Source organism: Onychostoma macrolepis, chromosome 02 (assembly GCF_012432095.1).
Source record: "Onychostoma macrolepis isolate SWU-2019 chromosome 02, ASM1243209v1, whole genome shotgun sequence".
Classification (NCBI taxonomy): domain Eukaryota; kingdom Metazoa; phylum Chordata; class Actinopteri; order Cypriniformes; family Cyprinidae; genus Onychostoma; species Onychostoma macrolepis.
This window is the reverse complement of record NC_081156.1, coordinates 7,505,522-7,522,904: the sequence shown is the minus strand read 5'-3', so window position 1 is coordinate 7,522,904 and position 17,383 is coordinate 7,505,522. Positions and strand designations below refer to the sequence as shown.

The following is a 17,383-nucleotide window of genomic DNA, read 5'->3' as shown; positions in this document are numbered from 1 at the left end:
ATATATATATATAAAATCAACAACTTTAAATGGATAGTTTTATATTTCTCATTCATTTTTAATTCGATTGTCTTTTGCAATGCTTCATTGTAGTTTTTCCCTCATTAAAGCCGTTAAGTACACAGTCTTGTAATTTTTTTTTTTTTGTCAGATTTTCAAATAGTTTGAAAAAGTGGGCAGGCAGTAATTCTCTCTATAGCATTGTGTGCACCCTGTGCAAACACTGGATACAATACAGGTGTCAGAACCTTCACCATGTGCATCGCTATATTCATGTTTTACTTTTCACCTTCACAAACTTGAATCTGCTTGTGGGTGCACTATACAGCACTTGTTATATGCATGTGTCAAAAGGGCATGTAACTCCTCGGCAGATTAAAGTACAGTCATGTTGGTACGTGACATCTCAACATACAAGACCATCATCCAGCACCGATCATCATCTGCTTGTAACCACCAGAACTAGTAGGACCTGGTCTCCAAGATGTCTTGAGGTGACAGACTGGAAGATATATTTTAAATCACAATGTGAAGACAAAGAAAGACAGTCATTGTATGACCAACCACATGAATTTTGATGTGGACAATACAGTTACCATGAAGACAATGCACTGCTTGGGACAAGTGAAATGAAGTCTGTCTGCAGGTATACTGCAGGTATAATAGTTCAGGAGTGCAGAATCATCAACATGTCAACACTGACTGAATCCCAGAATCCAACCTTCCACCAATGCTTTGTACTGTATGACATAAATACTGAATTATTTACACAAAAGCAACACATTTTCACCTTAAAGCTGCTGTCACACACGAAGCCTGCAGGTCTCCAGAGCTTGTCAAAGCTGGAGTTAAGTATTCAAAAGTTTGGAATCACTATGTAATGTGTTTTTGAAAGGACCAGATAGTGACAATGATCACAGGATCGATCAGTAATCGATTAGTAAAACATTTCAAATGCTATAAATGCATGCTTTTGTTTGCTGTTCTGCAACTTACAGCAATGACAGCTGTGCAGACAGCAAGTTTATTGAAATATTCATGTGAAATATTTTTAAATGCCATCCTGCTTTTCAATAAGTGTAAGCTTACTTTCAGTAAAGGCACATTTCAGTAAGCAACACAACTATTTCAAATTTTCTAATAATAAGAGAGATTTCCTGAGCACTAAATTTACATAATGATTTTTAAGGATTATGTAATACAGCATTTTCTGCTGAAAAGGGGACTTTTGAAAATGTATATTCAATTTTACAATTTGTAAAATACATAAAGGCAATTAAATGTTATTTGAAGTGTATAGTGTATTTTTACATTTACATTTAGTCATTTTGCAGACGCTTTTATCCAAAGCGACTTACAATTTGGGGAACACATGAAGCGATTCATCTTGAAGAGGCAATTCGACAAAGGAAGTGCTTGTAACACCAAGTCTCAGGCATTGTTTAAATAAGTACAAGCTAGCAAGGAAGGAATAAGTAAGGAGAAAGATTTTTTTTTTTTTTTTTTTTTTTATGTGTAGGTTGAAGTCAAGTAGTGTCGAAAGAGATGAGTTTTCAGCTGTTGCTTGAAGATTGACAGGGATCCAGCACTCCGAATATGGGTGGGAAGATCATTCCACCAGCCAGGAATGGTGAACGAGAATGTTCTGGAGAGTGATTTTGAGCCTCTTTGATATTTTTAGAAAATCAAATACTACATTTCTGAACAGAAATCCATAATCTTTTTTTTTTTTTTTGTTAGATTGAAACTTCAAGTTGCATATGTTTCAGTGCTCAGACTTTTTCTGACCAGCAGAAATCTGACTGCTTTACAATCAACCCATTCTCACACCCAACTCGTCACATATTGAAGCTTGGTCAGGACCACTTGGCGTCGCTTTTTGACGCTCAAGGTACTTAGCGTATTTTTTTGTATGTTTTTCTCTCTTCTTCTCATAAAGACTTCCTATGGCTTCAGAAGACTTGGAATGCAACATGACTTGTTTGTAATGCTTTTATACTGGTTGTTTATATGGTCAGTTTTTGCAATAAATACCTGTGACTGCACTTATATTTTCCGGTTACGTGTTTTATGTTGTTCAGAAGTGGGTAGGTTTAGGGTAGGGGTGGGTTAGGTGCTCCAATAAAAGTATCAATTTATATAAAATTATTTCTATTTTTTACAAATGCATGCAAACCATTAAACTAAGACAAACAACTGAAAATAACGGAGGATAACGTGTTGTCATTTTCCATGAGCGTCTTGACTTGACGCATAAAGCAAGCAATTGAAAGCAATGGAGTTCCTATTTTGTCATATACTGACGCCTAGGGGCACCTTTGGCGTCTTCATAGTGACGCGAAAGGCGTTTGACCATGCTTCAGTTTTTGACGCCTTGGGAGTGAGAATGGGTTGTTACAATAACATACATCCCATAAAACCTTGAGATATTCCCTCTGATCTCTTATTTGTAAAGACAAATATTCCATGAAACCCCACAATTAAATGATTACACAACAATATAAAACATAAAACTCAGAAAAATAGAATAAATATTTAAAATTATTAAGTTAAAAATTAAATTGAAAAACACAGATTAAAACTGTCTTTTTTTTTTTTTTTTCCTGAAGCTACACACAAAAAGGTTGCTACTGAAACATATCCAGATCCTTCAAAATGCATCTGGATGCTAGCTTAGAATTTCTCTCTTTTTATTTTTATTTTGCCACTTGCTTCCACTTTCTCCATCTCTTTGTCTAAAAATGCACTGCAAGCAATTTACAGCCTAACTGTTTCTGCCTCTCTTCTTTCCACTGTGAACACCATGTGAAAGTGGTAGTTTAAAAGCTTACTGTTGCCATTTCAGTGGTGCAATTACCTGGATATTGGAAGAGATGGTGGAAAAAAAAAAAAAAAAAACACATTTTTATTTTTTTTATTTTATCCCTGCAGCTTCTGCCAACAGACCCTCCAAAAAAGCCAGATCCAGTCACTTCAGAAACAGTGGTGTTTTGGGGCCTTCGATTATGGCAGGTTGTAGGCATTTTCTCCATGTTCATCCTAGCAATCAGTAAGTGTCTAAACGAAAAATCCATAGTTTACTATAACTATTTGTTCAATCTATTGTTCCCATGTTCTTTCTTTTGTGCTTGGAACACAAAAGGTATATTTAGCCACTCTTTTCAATTGAATAAAAAGTGAACACTGGGGCTGTCAAGCTCCAAAGTGAAAAAAGAGCACTTTAACTTCAGAGGACTTGGGATATAGCACACAATTTTATAGACTATTTTTTAAAACCTATACAGTATCATTTCTGAAGCTGAAAAACTCCAGTCTCCATTCACTGTAACTGCATGGAAAAGAGCGACCAGTATATTATTCAAAATCCCTCTTTTTGTGTTCCACAGAAGAAATAGTTTACATGTCATTTTTAATGATGATTATTGACATGAGTGTGAATAAATGATGACAGAATTTTCATTTGTGGGTGACCTCTTTAAAATGGCAAGCTATGCATATATTTGCATTCAGAATTCACTTGAATAGATGTCAAAATAAACACTTAATTATTTGCTCGTAGTGAATCACATTAAGCGATTTAATGAAATTCTCCCAGAGCAAAATATCAATTACAGAACAAAGAGATATGAGATGCTGCCTGTTGTGAAGGACAACTCTCTTTCAAATATTTCACAGCTTTCTCCCTCATTTCACAGTAATAACATTGTGCTGCATCTTCAAATGCCGAATTCCACGAACGAAAAAAGAGATAGAGGCTCGGCACGTACAAAGACAAGCCGCGAAAACGTATGCCAACACACTGGAGACGGTGCCCGCCCTCAACGAACTCACAGAGATGCCTGGAGGTAAGTGCTAAACAGCCTACTTTCAGATAATACAAATCTGATCATGTTATTGTCTGATTTGTGACCATCTTCTTTGTTTTTGTCTGTTATTTTGGTCCTTTAAGTTCACATCATCCCATTGTGTAAAATTCCCAGTACAATAAACTATTTATTTTACATAAATGAATTAATACAGACATACAGTACACTGCTGTGAATAGTTAATTAACCTATACAGACAAATTAATATTGAAAAGTATATAAAAATATTTTAAATAAAGATATTTAGAGGCTATTTTAAGCTAAATGGTTAAAAATTCATAAATATAATAGTAATATGATCTAATGGTTTATCACTGTTGACCAATAGGTGGCGCTGTTATCAAATTGATGTGGTGTGGTCATTCGTTGGCGTGGTAAATGGAAACCGTTTCGTCTATCGACATGAAATCTATTCATTTTTTGTAGCATGGTCTGAAGATTGGAGCAATGGTCTAGGAGGATTTTAAAAAAGGAGTTTTAAAAAAAAAATTCTGAATGGCAGACAGGAAGTTCAGCCGATTATGGCATAATTGGTATCGATGTTTTCGACATGATCCAAAGAATCTATCAAGATCAGTATCATGACAATAGGCTAAACTAATCAAAAGCAATTAGCAATTTTTACAATTTTATTATAATTATTTACCACAAGGTGGCACTTCCCCCAAATTTTTTGAGTACCTTCAGCGTATGGTACCGAAGAGACATACAAACTTTCGCAACAATGCATTCGTAAAATATAGCATATTACAACAAAATTAAAAATGGCCAAAATAGCCGACATGGGGATACTGGGTATGGTTGGACTCTGTATGCTGCACTAAATCTAAAATGACCAGTTTTGATTTTTGGCCAAACTGTTCAGAAGTTTTAATAATAAATGTCAAGTTTTCCATATCTCCCTACCACTAGGTGGCGTTGTGCCGAAACTGTGCAGGTAGCCTCAGGTCATGGTTATTATAACACACATCAAGTTTGGTCTGAATACGCTTAGGCGATGCGGAGATACAGCCTCACGTCCATTTTGGCGAGCTCTTCATCACATTTGTTCATGTGTTCTGGTTCGCATGAAAATCAGACAAATGCTTAGTAGAAGGTCAACAAAGTTTTTCATGATGAAAAATGACCTTCAGTGCTTTAAGAAAATTTGTCATTGAAACATTTTATTCAGCAAAAATTCTAATTCTGTGGAAAAAAAGTACTGCCTGGTATTTTCCCTTTGGTAGAACCCCCCCGTCTTGCTGGTTTATATTATAGTTGTCACACTAAACATGGCATTGGATCACTGGCCAAACAAGTCTTTATTCCAGAAGCCCTGTACTGTTTATTTCTATACTGACTTCTCACATAGACACACAAACTTGTGCAGATTTCCATCCTGATAGAAATCTAGAAAAGCCACACATCGTCACTGAATTGTCATTTTTCTTTTTACATTTCTTCCATATTTTCCTGCATTTCATTTCAAATCTTTTCTTTCAGCTGATGTGTCTGATGTCATCTGTCTTTTCCCAGTGCTATTACTCTTTCCCTTTGCTTATCTGTATTCGTTTCCCTCTTTTCACGTCTCTTGTGTGTTTGCTCAGCTCTTGCGGAAGCGTCAGCTCTGCAGACAGTCTCTGAGCAGGTACAGGCTCGCGGTAGTGGACAACTTCCTGTGGTCAGGGAAGAAGAGGAACCCCTCAATCCAGTCACTTAGAGCGATGCGCTCGAGCTCTCCTGTTCTTTCTGCTTGCCTGTCCTCAGCCTGCACTCCTGGATGCCTTAGTGTAGAAAAGACTATCAAGACTATTTATGAAACTGGTGAAATATGCTGCTCGCAGTGTCTTTGAGGTTATGTTTTGCCTGCGATTAGAATCTGTTGTCAGTAGGTGTAAGTGAAAGATGCAAGTGTAAATGTAAGCGAATCCTTAAAAAATTCAGCCTTAGCTGAATCTATATAAAGTATAAAGTAATTAATGAGTAAAAAGCACATATCTTTACATTTTCCTTCTCTGTCTCTGTCTTTTAAAGTCAACCTGGAACCAGAATTGATCCCATTTACTTTCCTAACACACGTTGCTGGTCTTATTGTGCATGATTTATTGATGTACAAAGAAAAACTGTAAATAAAAACCTTGATGTGCCAGATCCATAAACTGGTTGAGGGATGTTAGAGGACCACTCTCACTCAAGATGTTAAAGGCTCACTTGGTCTGATTTTGAAGAAGACAATCAGGGATCATCAGCAAAATGAACTTTGTTGGTCATATATATGGCCAGTTTTGGGAAAGTTTGGCACATTCAAGTCATATCCAAAGTTCTGTCATGAAACTCTAGATGGCGCAATCCGATAGGTTTAACTCAATCTGACATAATGACATCATCATCACATGGTGTAGCTGATTGGTTCTTTTTGTATCAACAGCCAATGAGCTTGCTGCTCAACATTCAATTTCTTGGCTAGTACTTGCTGTAGCAGTTGCAGCACACTTCAGAAACCCTCCACCTTCCCCAGCTCCACCTGTATAGATCTGCTATGGGGTGATTCATGCATGTTTTATACGGTGGTTATTTCTTATATGTTATATGTGCAGCTGCAGTATTTCTTACATGCTCACAGCAGCATGTTGGGGATGTACTGGCAGAAGCAAGTAAGCGTTGCAGATCTATTTCGCTCAGACCAAACACATTAACATTGTCATTACCGTGCCAAACCCTCAGAGAGTTGTCATGATAGGATTTATGTTCAAAGCAGCTTTATAGTAGTAAACAGGAAATAAAATAACATTGTCAATCTTGCAGAGTTCGGCAATTATGAACCGATTTCAGTCATAAAGCAGCCTAACAGAAGAAAATAGTGTCTTTGTTGCACACACAGAACAGGCTGATTGTTTTCTGGTGGCAATTTTATTTTGCTGTGACTGCACTTAAATCTGCAAAATTAACAACATACAACCTGAATTATACAGCAGATCACATCTTGAGCAATATTGTAATAAGTGAAGCAGTCCTTGACATTCTCTTTACAGCCACTAAGTGCAGCATAAGAACATAGCAGCCCTTACTTCAAGGATAACCTACTTATTGAAACAAATAAGGTTTCTTTGACAAATAAACTCATGAATTCTCTTGATATTAAGAAAGTGAACATTTGAGGTATTATTGAGGTACACTTTTGCAGACTGAAACCATGTAAGAATATCAGAGTCTTGCTTGTATCACTTGGCAGCTTTGTAACAGCACATAATATCTGAGTAAATAATATTAACAGTCTTGTATTTCAGCATAAATCACAGTTTTAAGCTGCACTATATTTTGGATGACGCACTTGTCTCTTTTCCTGAAAATGCCTTTTGATGCATTGTCTATAAAACAAGCACATATTGTTTTCCAGACACAAAAATGAGTTGTGAATTCTGTTTCATGTTGACTTTACTTAATCATGTAGGTCACAATTTATTTTAAGGTCCAATTCTCACTATTAATTAACAATTAACAACGACTTTTGCTTTCATAAACTCATAATTTGCTACTTATTAATAGTTGGTAAGAAGTTTAGGTATTCGGTACTGTAAAAAGTGATAAGTTGACTTAACTTAAAAAAATTAAGGAAACCGTTGCCTTAAAATAATTTATAAAATAAGTTAATTGAATTTCAAGTTCACTTAACTTTTTTTATTTTTTTTTTATTTATTTATTATGTACTTAATAATTTTAAGGCAACGGGTTTCCTCAATTTTTTTAAGTTAAGTCAACTTTCACTTTTTACAGTGTAGGATTAAGAATGTAAAATATGGTCATGCAGAATATGTGCTCTATAAATACTAATAAACAGCAAATATGCTAGTAATATGAATGTTAATAAGAAACTTGTTGATAGTGAGAATTGGTCCCTAATCTTAACTGTTACTATTCTGTGTGTCTGTCTATGCCCTTTTTTCCTGAATAAATAATTAACCTCTAACTATCTTTCTGACAAAGTCGGTTTATCGAGTGTATTGATGTCTCCTATTTAAAAATAAAAAATAAAATACATAGTTATGAATATTGATATGTTCAGTGATGCCTGCAGCTGTATGGCTCTATGCTGTGTATCATGAGAGCTCTGAATGATCTGTGAGAAACATTTTCCTTATATTATTAATATTATTTTATATATATATACAGTGGATACGGAAAGTATTCAGACCCCCTTACATTTTTCACTCTTTGTTATATTGCAGCCATTTGCTAAAATCATTTAAGTTCATTTTTTTCCCCTCATTAATGTACACACAGCACCCCATATTGACAGAAAAACACAGAATTGTTGACATTTTTGCAGATTTATTAAAAAAGAAAAACTGAAATAAATATCACATGGTCCTAAGTATTCAGACCCTTTGCTGTGACACTCATATATTTAACTCAGGTGCTGTCCATTTCTTCTGATCATCCTTGAGATGATCCTTCATTTGAGTCCAGCTGTGTTTGATTATACTGATTGGACTTGATTAGGAAAGCCACACACCTGTCTATATAAGACCTTACAGCTCACAGTGCATGTCAGAGCAAATGAGAATCATGAGAATCATGCATGTTCTATGTTTCTGTTGACTGAACCAGCAATGACGATCATTCGTGAATTAATCATTCTTGTAAGTCAGTTCTTTCTTCCCAGTGAATTGGCAAACCAGTCTGAATTGAAACCACTCTGTCTCTGAATCATCTGAGGTGGTTCAGTCAGTAAAACTAATAGTGAAACAGAACTGGATGAAGTGGATATTCACCTATTACAAACTATACTGCTGTGCATGTGAATGAGTGATTTTGTGACCCTTTTTTCAGTTGTTTTCCAATGTGAACATGCACTAGATGTACGTCTTTGACCATTTTGTTGCTTTTTGCCATTTTCGAGTGGATGAATATTTTTGATTCAGACACCAGAAACATTCTTTACGCAAATGTGCATATGTGAATGCTTGGCCAAAGCAATGCAACAAGTTTTATTTCCTTAGTACATACAGTACTACTTAACATACTACCATAGCTATAAACTTGTCAACAGTTTAATAAACCTCATCCTGCTTATTCAACTTCTCTGCCATGAGAAAATGCTAATGCTCACTACAACATTGTTGAGATTGCAACATGTACTAGTCATATACAGAAATGAACTTGTACTGCTATGAATGATAAAGTTCTAAGGGCTAAAAGCCTACGCATAATTTGCTAAACAATATGTCGGTTTTTAGGATACCAAACTACAGACAAATAAAAATACCCCCCCCCCGCCCTAAACATTGCACAAAATATTTACATTGGTCCACTGTGGCACAGTCACGTTATGGATCGTCTGTCAAAAAGAAGAATATTTGTAGCCTCATTATTTCAATAGGATCATGGTTGATAAAGCATTCTTTGACAGACTGTAAATAGATTTTTAACAGCGCAACGGGTCTCTGCAAACTGCAATATGCATGAGATGGAACTCAACATTGACGTTCCATCTGCGCACATGAATGAGGTGTGGAGAACTGTACGCACACACAGTGCCAAGGATAACGTAGTATGTATGTTTGAAACAAACAAACCCACTGAGGCTCGCACTTACCCACACAGACCCTGACTTAATTATATTCATCATTAGAGCTAAAGACATTCTAATGGGACTCTCCCAGATACCACGGAGACCATTTAGCACAGGAAGAGCCCCTCGTCAGGCGCCGTACGAATGCCTGTTCCTTATGTTCATGGATGGAATGCATCACACACTTGTGGCTTGGTTCTGTGGACACATGCATTTTTCACAGGCAGCTATGCAAATAATGTCAGTGGAAACCACTGCGGCTACATCTGGATTAATTAGGTCACCCATAAAAAATGTGATATGAATATCATTCAGAGAGGAGCGTCCTGATTGTGCGGTTTGTGATCAGAGTACGTCTTAGTGCTTAAAAAGCACCAGAGTATATGTGTAATCAAAACCTCCATTTACACTCTTCACAGCTGTTTGTTTGTAGAAAAAACAACAACAAACACATTTAATATAAACTAATATTTTTCCCTCCGTAAACTCCTAATTTGTCGCTTACTGATAGTAAGTAAAGTAGTTGTTGTAGTTATTTTTTAGGTAATGTATAGAGTTAAATGATCTAAAATATGGTCATGCAGAATAAGGCATTAATATGTGCTTTATAAACAGCCAATATGCTAGTAATATGCATGCTAATAAGCACCTAATTAATAGTGAATAGTTTTCCCTAATCTAAAGTGTTTTCAAAGACACTATGAATTTCAGGGGCCATATTCACGAAACATCACAAAAAATGCACTCCTAATGCAAAAATTTAGAGAAAGTCTTAGGGGCACCTCACTCTTAATTTTACAACGCATGCATTTTTCATCTAAAAAAGTAATTCACAAAGCATTTTAATTTTTGTAATTTGGTTTAAATATATCCACTAATTAGTTTAATTGATTAGGGACAATAGAATTAGCCATGAGTGTGTAGCCTTGATTATATTCTATTTAGCTTAAACACACACACACACACACAAATCAAAATCTGCTATGGGGTAATGAAATGTACCAAATAATGTAACAATTCATCATCTTTTATTGAAGAAAATAAACAATATTTTATCAAACTTTGATATTTGCCTTAATCTTTAAACAACTGCGAAGATAGTGATCAAACTACATTTTATAAAAAAATCACCTTTCAAGGTCAGTAATATATTACATCAGCATATGAGAGTCAAGCCGAATCCCTGACAATATTCAAAAGAGCTGAAAAGTCATCTCTTCCTTGAGCACTTAACTGCATCCTACTGGGAAAAAATGCTTTCAGTTTTCCTTAATCCCTCCCTGTTGTAGTTTATACTATTCTGAACTAGTGTATGTGTAAATGTCACTTACTTAACAGTTTTCTATTGCCAAAATTATGAAAAAAGAATCAGTCAACAATATAAAACAACTGCAAATATTCAAATCAGGAATGTCAGAATCAGAATGCATATTTCATGCATAAAAAAATGTCTGTCAAATAATGTACAACTTCCTGTTTCCATCAGGAACTAACACATGTTGAACTATGTTAACTAATGTGGTGAAGTCTTTCATTTGGATCGGATTTAATTCTTTTTAGCATGCGGTGTGAAGTATTTCACTCTGTTCCCTGATCATTCCGATTCAAATTCAGTGATTGAAGAACAAATTTATATTCTTGTGAATTATGTATTATGTACATGACATACAGACAGCATGCTGAAGCCACTCAGGCCACAATTTTCTCCGTCTTTTTGGAAAGCGATGACGTAGTCGAAACATCTGGTAGTGTGGGTTTTCCAGGTAATGCATGCACTCGCTGTACCTCTGCTTCCCATAAATACTATGTTTTGTATGTTATTTTTTGACAGACATTGATGTTGTGATATTCAAATGATGTAGATTTGAAAACAGATGGATTATTACTTATTTATTAGCCAGCAAGTATTTAGTGAAACGAGTGTGCTATGTCTATGTTTCTAGTAACTATAATATCCAACTAAATTATTATTATTATTATAATCATTACATCATCTTCAAATAACCTGAGGCTACTTCATAACTGTGGAGTTTTTGAAAGTCAACACTGTTGGTTTGGTTTTGTGTTTCCATTTACAATGAAAAAAATCAAATAGTTCAGTGTTATAAATGTTTATTTTAGTTGCTTTGTTTCTCGCTTGTCAGGCTTGTTCTTGGTATCTAAGCAGTAGATTGTTGTCACAAAACTATGCATTAATATCAGTTTGAAAACTTCTAAGCTTGCAGAAGTGTTCGCAAAAGTATTTCATTATCCATGTTTACGCTTTTAATGAATTACCCAGAGCATGACCGGTTTCAGGCCCAGAACCGCTGGAACAACTGAGCAGCAGAGACAAAGAGTCGTCTCAGTAATTCTCCAAGACCGGCCTCACTCACACTCCTTACTAACCCTGAGATTCAATCTCTGACCTTTCAGCTCGGAGGCCAAATCATTAACCTCACAGATGTCTGCCCCACACAGGTTAGACGTTATTTCATAGTAAACTGAAGATATAAGAGCCATGGAATCCATTTAGGTTGTGCAAAATGTTATCAACAGAAAAACGGTGCATGAAAATGTGTTTAGAGTAAGGGTGTACGAACCATTATTATATTGTTGGACCCCTGCACTTTTTTACCAAAATGTTTGCCCAAATCATTTATATGCCCCTCGTTAAATAAAGTATAAAGAACTGTACTAAATTGTGAATGTTCAGCAGTCCTTGCAGCAAAGTGAATGCAACCCCTTTAGCCATGAATATTTGTAGAATATGGCGAGGCTTTGAGTACCTTCCTGCTTTTATGAAATAGTTTTAGCCATTTTTTATAGCACCTTATACGTTCCCTACTTCTGCTAGAAAATACAGTTCTTTATTTGTGAACTAAGGCATTTTAAGACATGTGGATTGTTTGCTTTGCTGCACATGTCCTGAAAAGAAAGGCCAAAACATTTTGATCGCCATCTGGTGGCTGGCTGCAGTTTAGGTCATAAACCCTGGCCTCTCCATGTAAACGAATGCGATGTAAGCCAAACTAAAAAATCAAATCAAATTATAATAATGTTGCATTTTAAAATACGTTTTTCCCAAAGAGGGTTTCGATTTTAGGTAGCTTTTATCACACTGAAGTATGTTCAAGTGGTCTTTTTTAAAATAAGTTTAATTTGTTATTTGATGCTATAGACCTTTTATAGCACTTTTTAGCGCTTGCAGTGCACGTTGTCTTCTGCATTCCGTTTGTATTTCCACAGCATGAAGGTAAGGGTGTATGAATTTATGAATGAACCGCTCGTTTTAAAATCTTCCCAGTCTGGTGACATTTGTTATGATATCCTCTTTAAACAATGCACATGATAACATTTTTTAACTCTACAGTAATTAAATCCACTTCACCAGCTAATTACTCTTCAACAGTGATGCTATAGAGTGTGTCAGTAAAAACAGAGTGTGGTGTCATGCTTGTGAGCTTGGGATTGGGTCTGCGGGAGTTTGGGTGGGACTTTGGCGCGGCTCCACCTCACGATCACCACTGCGCAAACTCTGGCTCCAAATGACATCATGTCGTCCAGCTTTTTTACAGTCTATGGTTCCAAAATAGAGAATTTCATTATAATAATGTTGCATTTAATTTTCAGTTCACATTCACAAGGCAACATTTCAAAGTGGACTGACACATACGTACAGTAACGCACATTCCCACTCTAATTGATTAATTACATATGAAAGCTAGGTGATTTTGGAGAGGCTAGCAATAGCAAGCTAACTTTGAAAGCATAAGATCCCACCCTCCCTGCAAATCACTCTCCAAAGCCACGCCTCCTCCAAAACACATGAACCAGAGGCTAACCAGCGACATGATTAGAGACGCTGTCAGATTACCTCCTGTCTCATTCACTGGTGAGAAAACATTACAGTACAAAGCGCATAATATTACAGTAATAACGCCTTCCATTCTCACTCGGTCTGCAAGTACATACGCTGACAGGCAGGTTCAGTAGAACAGCCTATTGTAGTCCTCGGGCCGAGGGATATGATTAGATGAACATTTAACGGTCCCATGCCTTCCACAGATTATATAAATGCATATAAATACATTAGACCACTTAAGTCAAGTCACCTTTATAGCGCTTTTAACAATACAGATTATGTATTACTGTATTTAACAATACAGTATGAAATAGCAAAATAGTGTCAATAATGCAAAACACCATGTTCTGAAACAAACGCTCCAAACAAGCCAGGTGTGAAAACGACTGGCCGTTCACTTTGAAACAGACTCCAGAAGCACATCGCAGTATTCAAACCTGAGACTATCTGTCTGTCTGTCTCTCTGAGTTCGGCTGCAGTGGAGCTGAGGTACGATTCGCATGACTGTGGAAAGCAGTGCAGACTCATGTCTGCACTCGTTCAGTAACCTGCTAAGCATTTGAGCAGACGACGACATCGTTAGTTCACTGGAACACATGTAGAGGATGATAGTGGTGATGATTTATCTTGCACACGAGTGTGAGTGTGCACGGAGTGTAATCAGAGAGGCAAATGAATCTGCTCGTAATCAGCTGTCTAATCAAATGAGACCTTTTGTGAGCAGCAGCAGCCGTCTACATGCAACGCACATGAACTCAAATGTCATTCACATTACACATTCTCTCTACTGCACATACTGTATAGTACAAACTTATTTGATGACGCAAGATTAACACATTTTACTGACCTTCTCTGAGTAAACAAACTTCAAGCTTTTAAAAATGATTTTGGTCCCACTTTATATTAGGTGGCCTTAACTACTATGTACTTACATTTAAATTAATCATTTGGTACAATGCACTTATTGTGTGCATACATGTTTTTACGTTGTACTTGTATTTTTTAAAATACCTATATGTAATTACATCTGTAATTAATTTCTGTAATTACATTTATAATTACACTGTTGACCCATCCCTTACACCTTAACCCACCCTTAAACCTACCCAGACTACCAAACCTGTCCGTAATCTTACCTGTATCCCACCTCAATAGCAGCAGAAGTGTTTTGCAGTACAATATGAACACAATAAGTACATTGTACTTATTTTTTGATGTAAGTGCATAGTAGTTAAGGCCACCTAATATAAAGTGTGACCATTATTTTAAACTTTGACAAGGCTTTGTCAAGCTACATTAAAGTTTGTCTTTACTCATAGTTGTAAGATTAATGTTAATGTAAGCCAAGAACACACTGGTTACAATTAAAGGTCATTTTTACAGCCTTGTGTTACACCAAAAGATCTTCTTTTTTTTCAGTGAAGTTACTCTTCAGAAATAAAGGTACAAAAGCTGTCACTGTGGCAGTACCTTTTCAAAAGGTACATGTTTATACCTAAAGGGTCCATTTTGGTACCTTAAAGACACATATTAGTACTTAAAGTGTACATATTTGAACCTAATAGGTACAAAAGTGTACCTTTTGAAAAGGTACCGCCCCAGTGACAGCTTTTGTACCTTTATTTCTGAGAGTGTACTGTATGTGTAAAATTGTGCTTCAGAGTTTAAATAAATATGTAAATAATAATAATAATAATAAAGTGTTTGGTCCCAGTAATACAACCTGCTTTATATTTCATTTGTCAATATTTATACAGCAGGCATTTTTGAGAAGATGAAGCTCTGGTCTGTAATGACATGTTTTCCATTCAGAACAGTTGTTAGATGATTGCAGTGGTTTAATGCTGACTCTCATCATCCACACGGACATACAGCCGTTGAAAGGCTGAGAGAAAACCCCTCTGTTATTCTTTAGGACTGAAAAGATGTCCTCAGGAGTACAACATCTATTGTTCTGTTTTGTGATTAATAATACGGTACTTTTTCCACCACTGCCATTTCATTTTAGACATTTTAATTAGGATTTTAAACCATGTTACAGTAAGAATTTGGAAATTGTGTTTCATTTTCATGAAAATATCAATGACATCAAAAAAAAAAAAAGTCTTGATCTTCTCACAATGTAATGTAAATAATCAAGAATCATCAGGAGTAAATTATGCAAATAACACTGTCTACACTGTATAGACGTAATATTTTCCATGCCTTTCACTGCTCTTTCATGCTCAGATATGTTTTATTTTTAAGACATGAACTGTGGGATGTATTATTTTGTTCTGGGTGACTGTTGTGCTAATAGCTGCTGAATGAATGGAAAATCTGTGTCAACTGCAAATTACAGACTTTTCATATGCGATGACACGTCGCATTGCATTTCTACACCTTTGTGACAGACAGAATGGACACGTTAAAAGCGAATGTGAGCTTTCAAATTGCTGCTGCTGCTCTGTGTTTGGAAATATACACACATTTTTCCACCTGAAGAAATGCTTTGAAGCCAACATGTGATAAATGCGATGCTTATTGAAACTTACAGTATTTCATTCATTTGTTGAGTTCGTTACTTTAGCTCAAGTTTTGGGTTGCACATTCTTTTACTGTCTAACATGTGGATTGTATCATGTTTGGTCCAATTATAAATGCAGGCTATTAAGCATTACAAAAATATTATTCTTTTGAAAGCAGCATGTGTGTCTCAAAGAGCTTGTACATGTCCTAGTATCAATCATCTGGTAAGAATGGCCCCTCGGAGCAGGAATGCGCTGGGATTGTGTGCATAGGGTGAACGTGCGGGAGGGAAAATATTACAGTTGGAACATTTTCCCATAAAAATGTTTGATGGAATTCAGAGCAGCTGTAGAACAATTGAGACGATCTCAAATCTCTGTAAGCGAGAAAAGGCTTTTTAAAATCTGAAAATACACTTACTGAATCGTCACGCTTTTGTAATATAGATCGATGTTAGCATATAGATAGTATAAAAGGTTGAAGAAAGCTGATTGTGTGTTTTGAAAGTGTTATAAAATCGTCCTTTTGTTGCCTGTGTATTTCTGATTAGGCCAGAAACACAATCTATTTGTCTTCAGTTCTGCTCTCAGCCGGCTGATCAATCTGAAACCAATTAACTGACAAGGCAATGCTGTCTGCTCTATTTGGAGATCTTTCTTAACATCTCTACCAGTGTTTCTCCAGTCTGCACAATATGTTGTGGAGAGCATGTTAAAAGAAAAATATAGGTAAACCGCCTATAAAAATAAAAAATAAATACGGAAAATAATATGACTTTTTAAAAACATTTTTTAGCTATTTTATATTCACAATAAAAATGGTAAACCTCTGGCAAAAAGCCTAGGTTGTATCACAAAACAGACATACAAAAATGCGACTGGCATCCAGGAGCGTAACATTGCTTCACACACGAGTGATGTAAGATTTTTACATTGTAGGACAATGGAGGGCAATTCTCACCATTACCTAACTATTGACTATAACTTTTGCCTCATTGAACTCCTAATTTGCTGCTTTTTAGTAGTTAGTAATGCAGCTGTTAAACTGCAGAATAAGGCATTAATTTGTGCTTTATAAGTACTAATAAACAGCCTATACACATGCTAATAAGCAACTAGTTAATAGTGAGAATTGGTCCTTAAAGTGTTACCGTATTTCATGAAATATATCAGTACTGTCGACAGAACCCTGATCTTTCTTTCTTAATTTCTTCTTTGGTTTAGCGGCTAAGCCTGAGGAGAAGGAGGAGGTGCCAACCGTTGCAGGCAAGGTTGATGCAGAGAAGGGAAAGAAGAAAGAAAAAGAAGGCAAAAAGGAAGGCAAGGGTGCAAAAGAAGGAAAAGAAGGGAAGGGAGAAGAGAAGGATGAAACCCCAAAGAAGAAAGGGGAAAAGGGGGAGAAAGGAGAGAAAGGAGCATCGGATGGAGGGAAAGGTAAAAAGGGAGGTGGAGAGAAAGGAGGAGAGAAAGGAGAAGAAAAAGGAGGGAAAGGAGGTGGAGCCAAGGGCAGTGCCAAGAAGCCTGCAAAGAAGTGAACATTTAGTCACCTTAACGGTGTGTGCTAAATTTTCATTAGCCATTTTTTATTTTTTTGTAAGAAAATTTATAAAGCACA

General features: G+C 36.1%; 1 protein-coding gene across 1 annotated transcript in view; it reads left to right on the top strand.

Moving 5' to 3' along the window:
- The window catches only part of tmie (transmembrane inner ear), a 32,743-nt gene extending 15,384 nt beyond the window's left edge, over positions 1–17,359 (top strand). The window contains exons 2-4 of the mRNA XM_058753248.1: positions 2,932–3,049; positions 3,696–3,845; positions 16,993–17,359. Of these exons, the coding sequence (XP_058609231.1) occupies positions 2,932–3,049; positions 3,696–3,845; positions 16,993–17,303 (579 nt within the window). The 3' untranslated portion in view covers positions 17,304–17,359. The remainder of the gene's footprint in view (positions 1–2,931; positions 3,050–3,695; positions 3,846–16,992) is intronic.
- Positions 17,360–17,383: the final 24 nt, after the last annotated feature.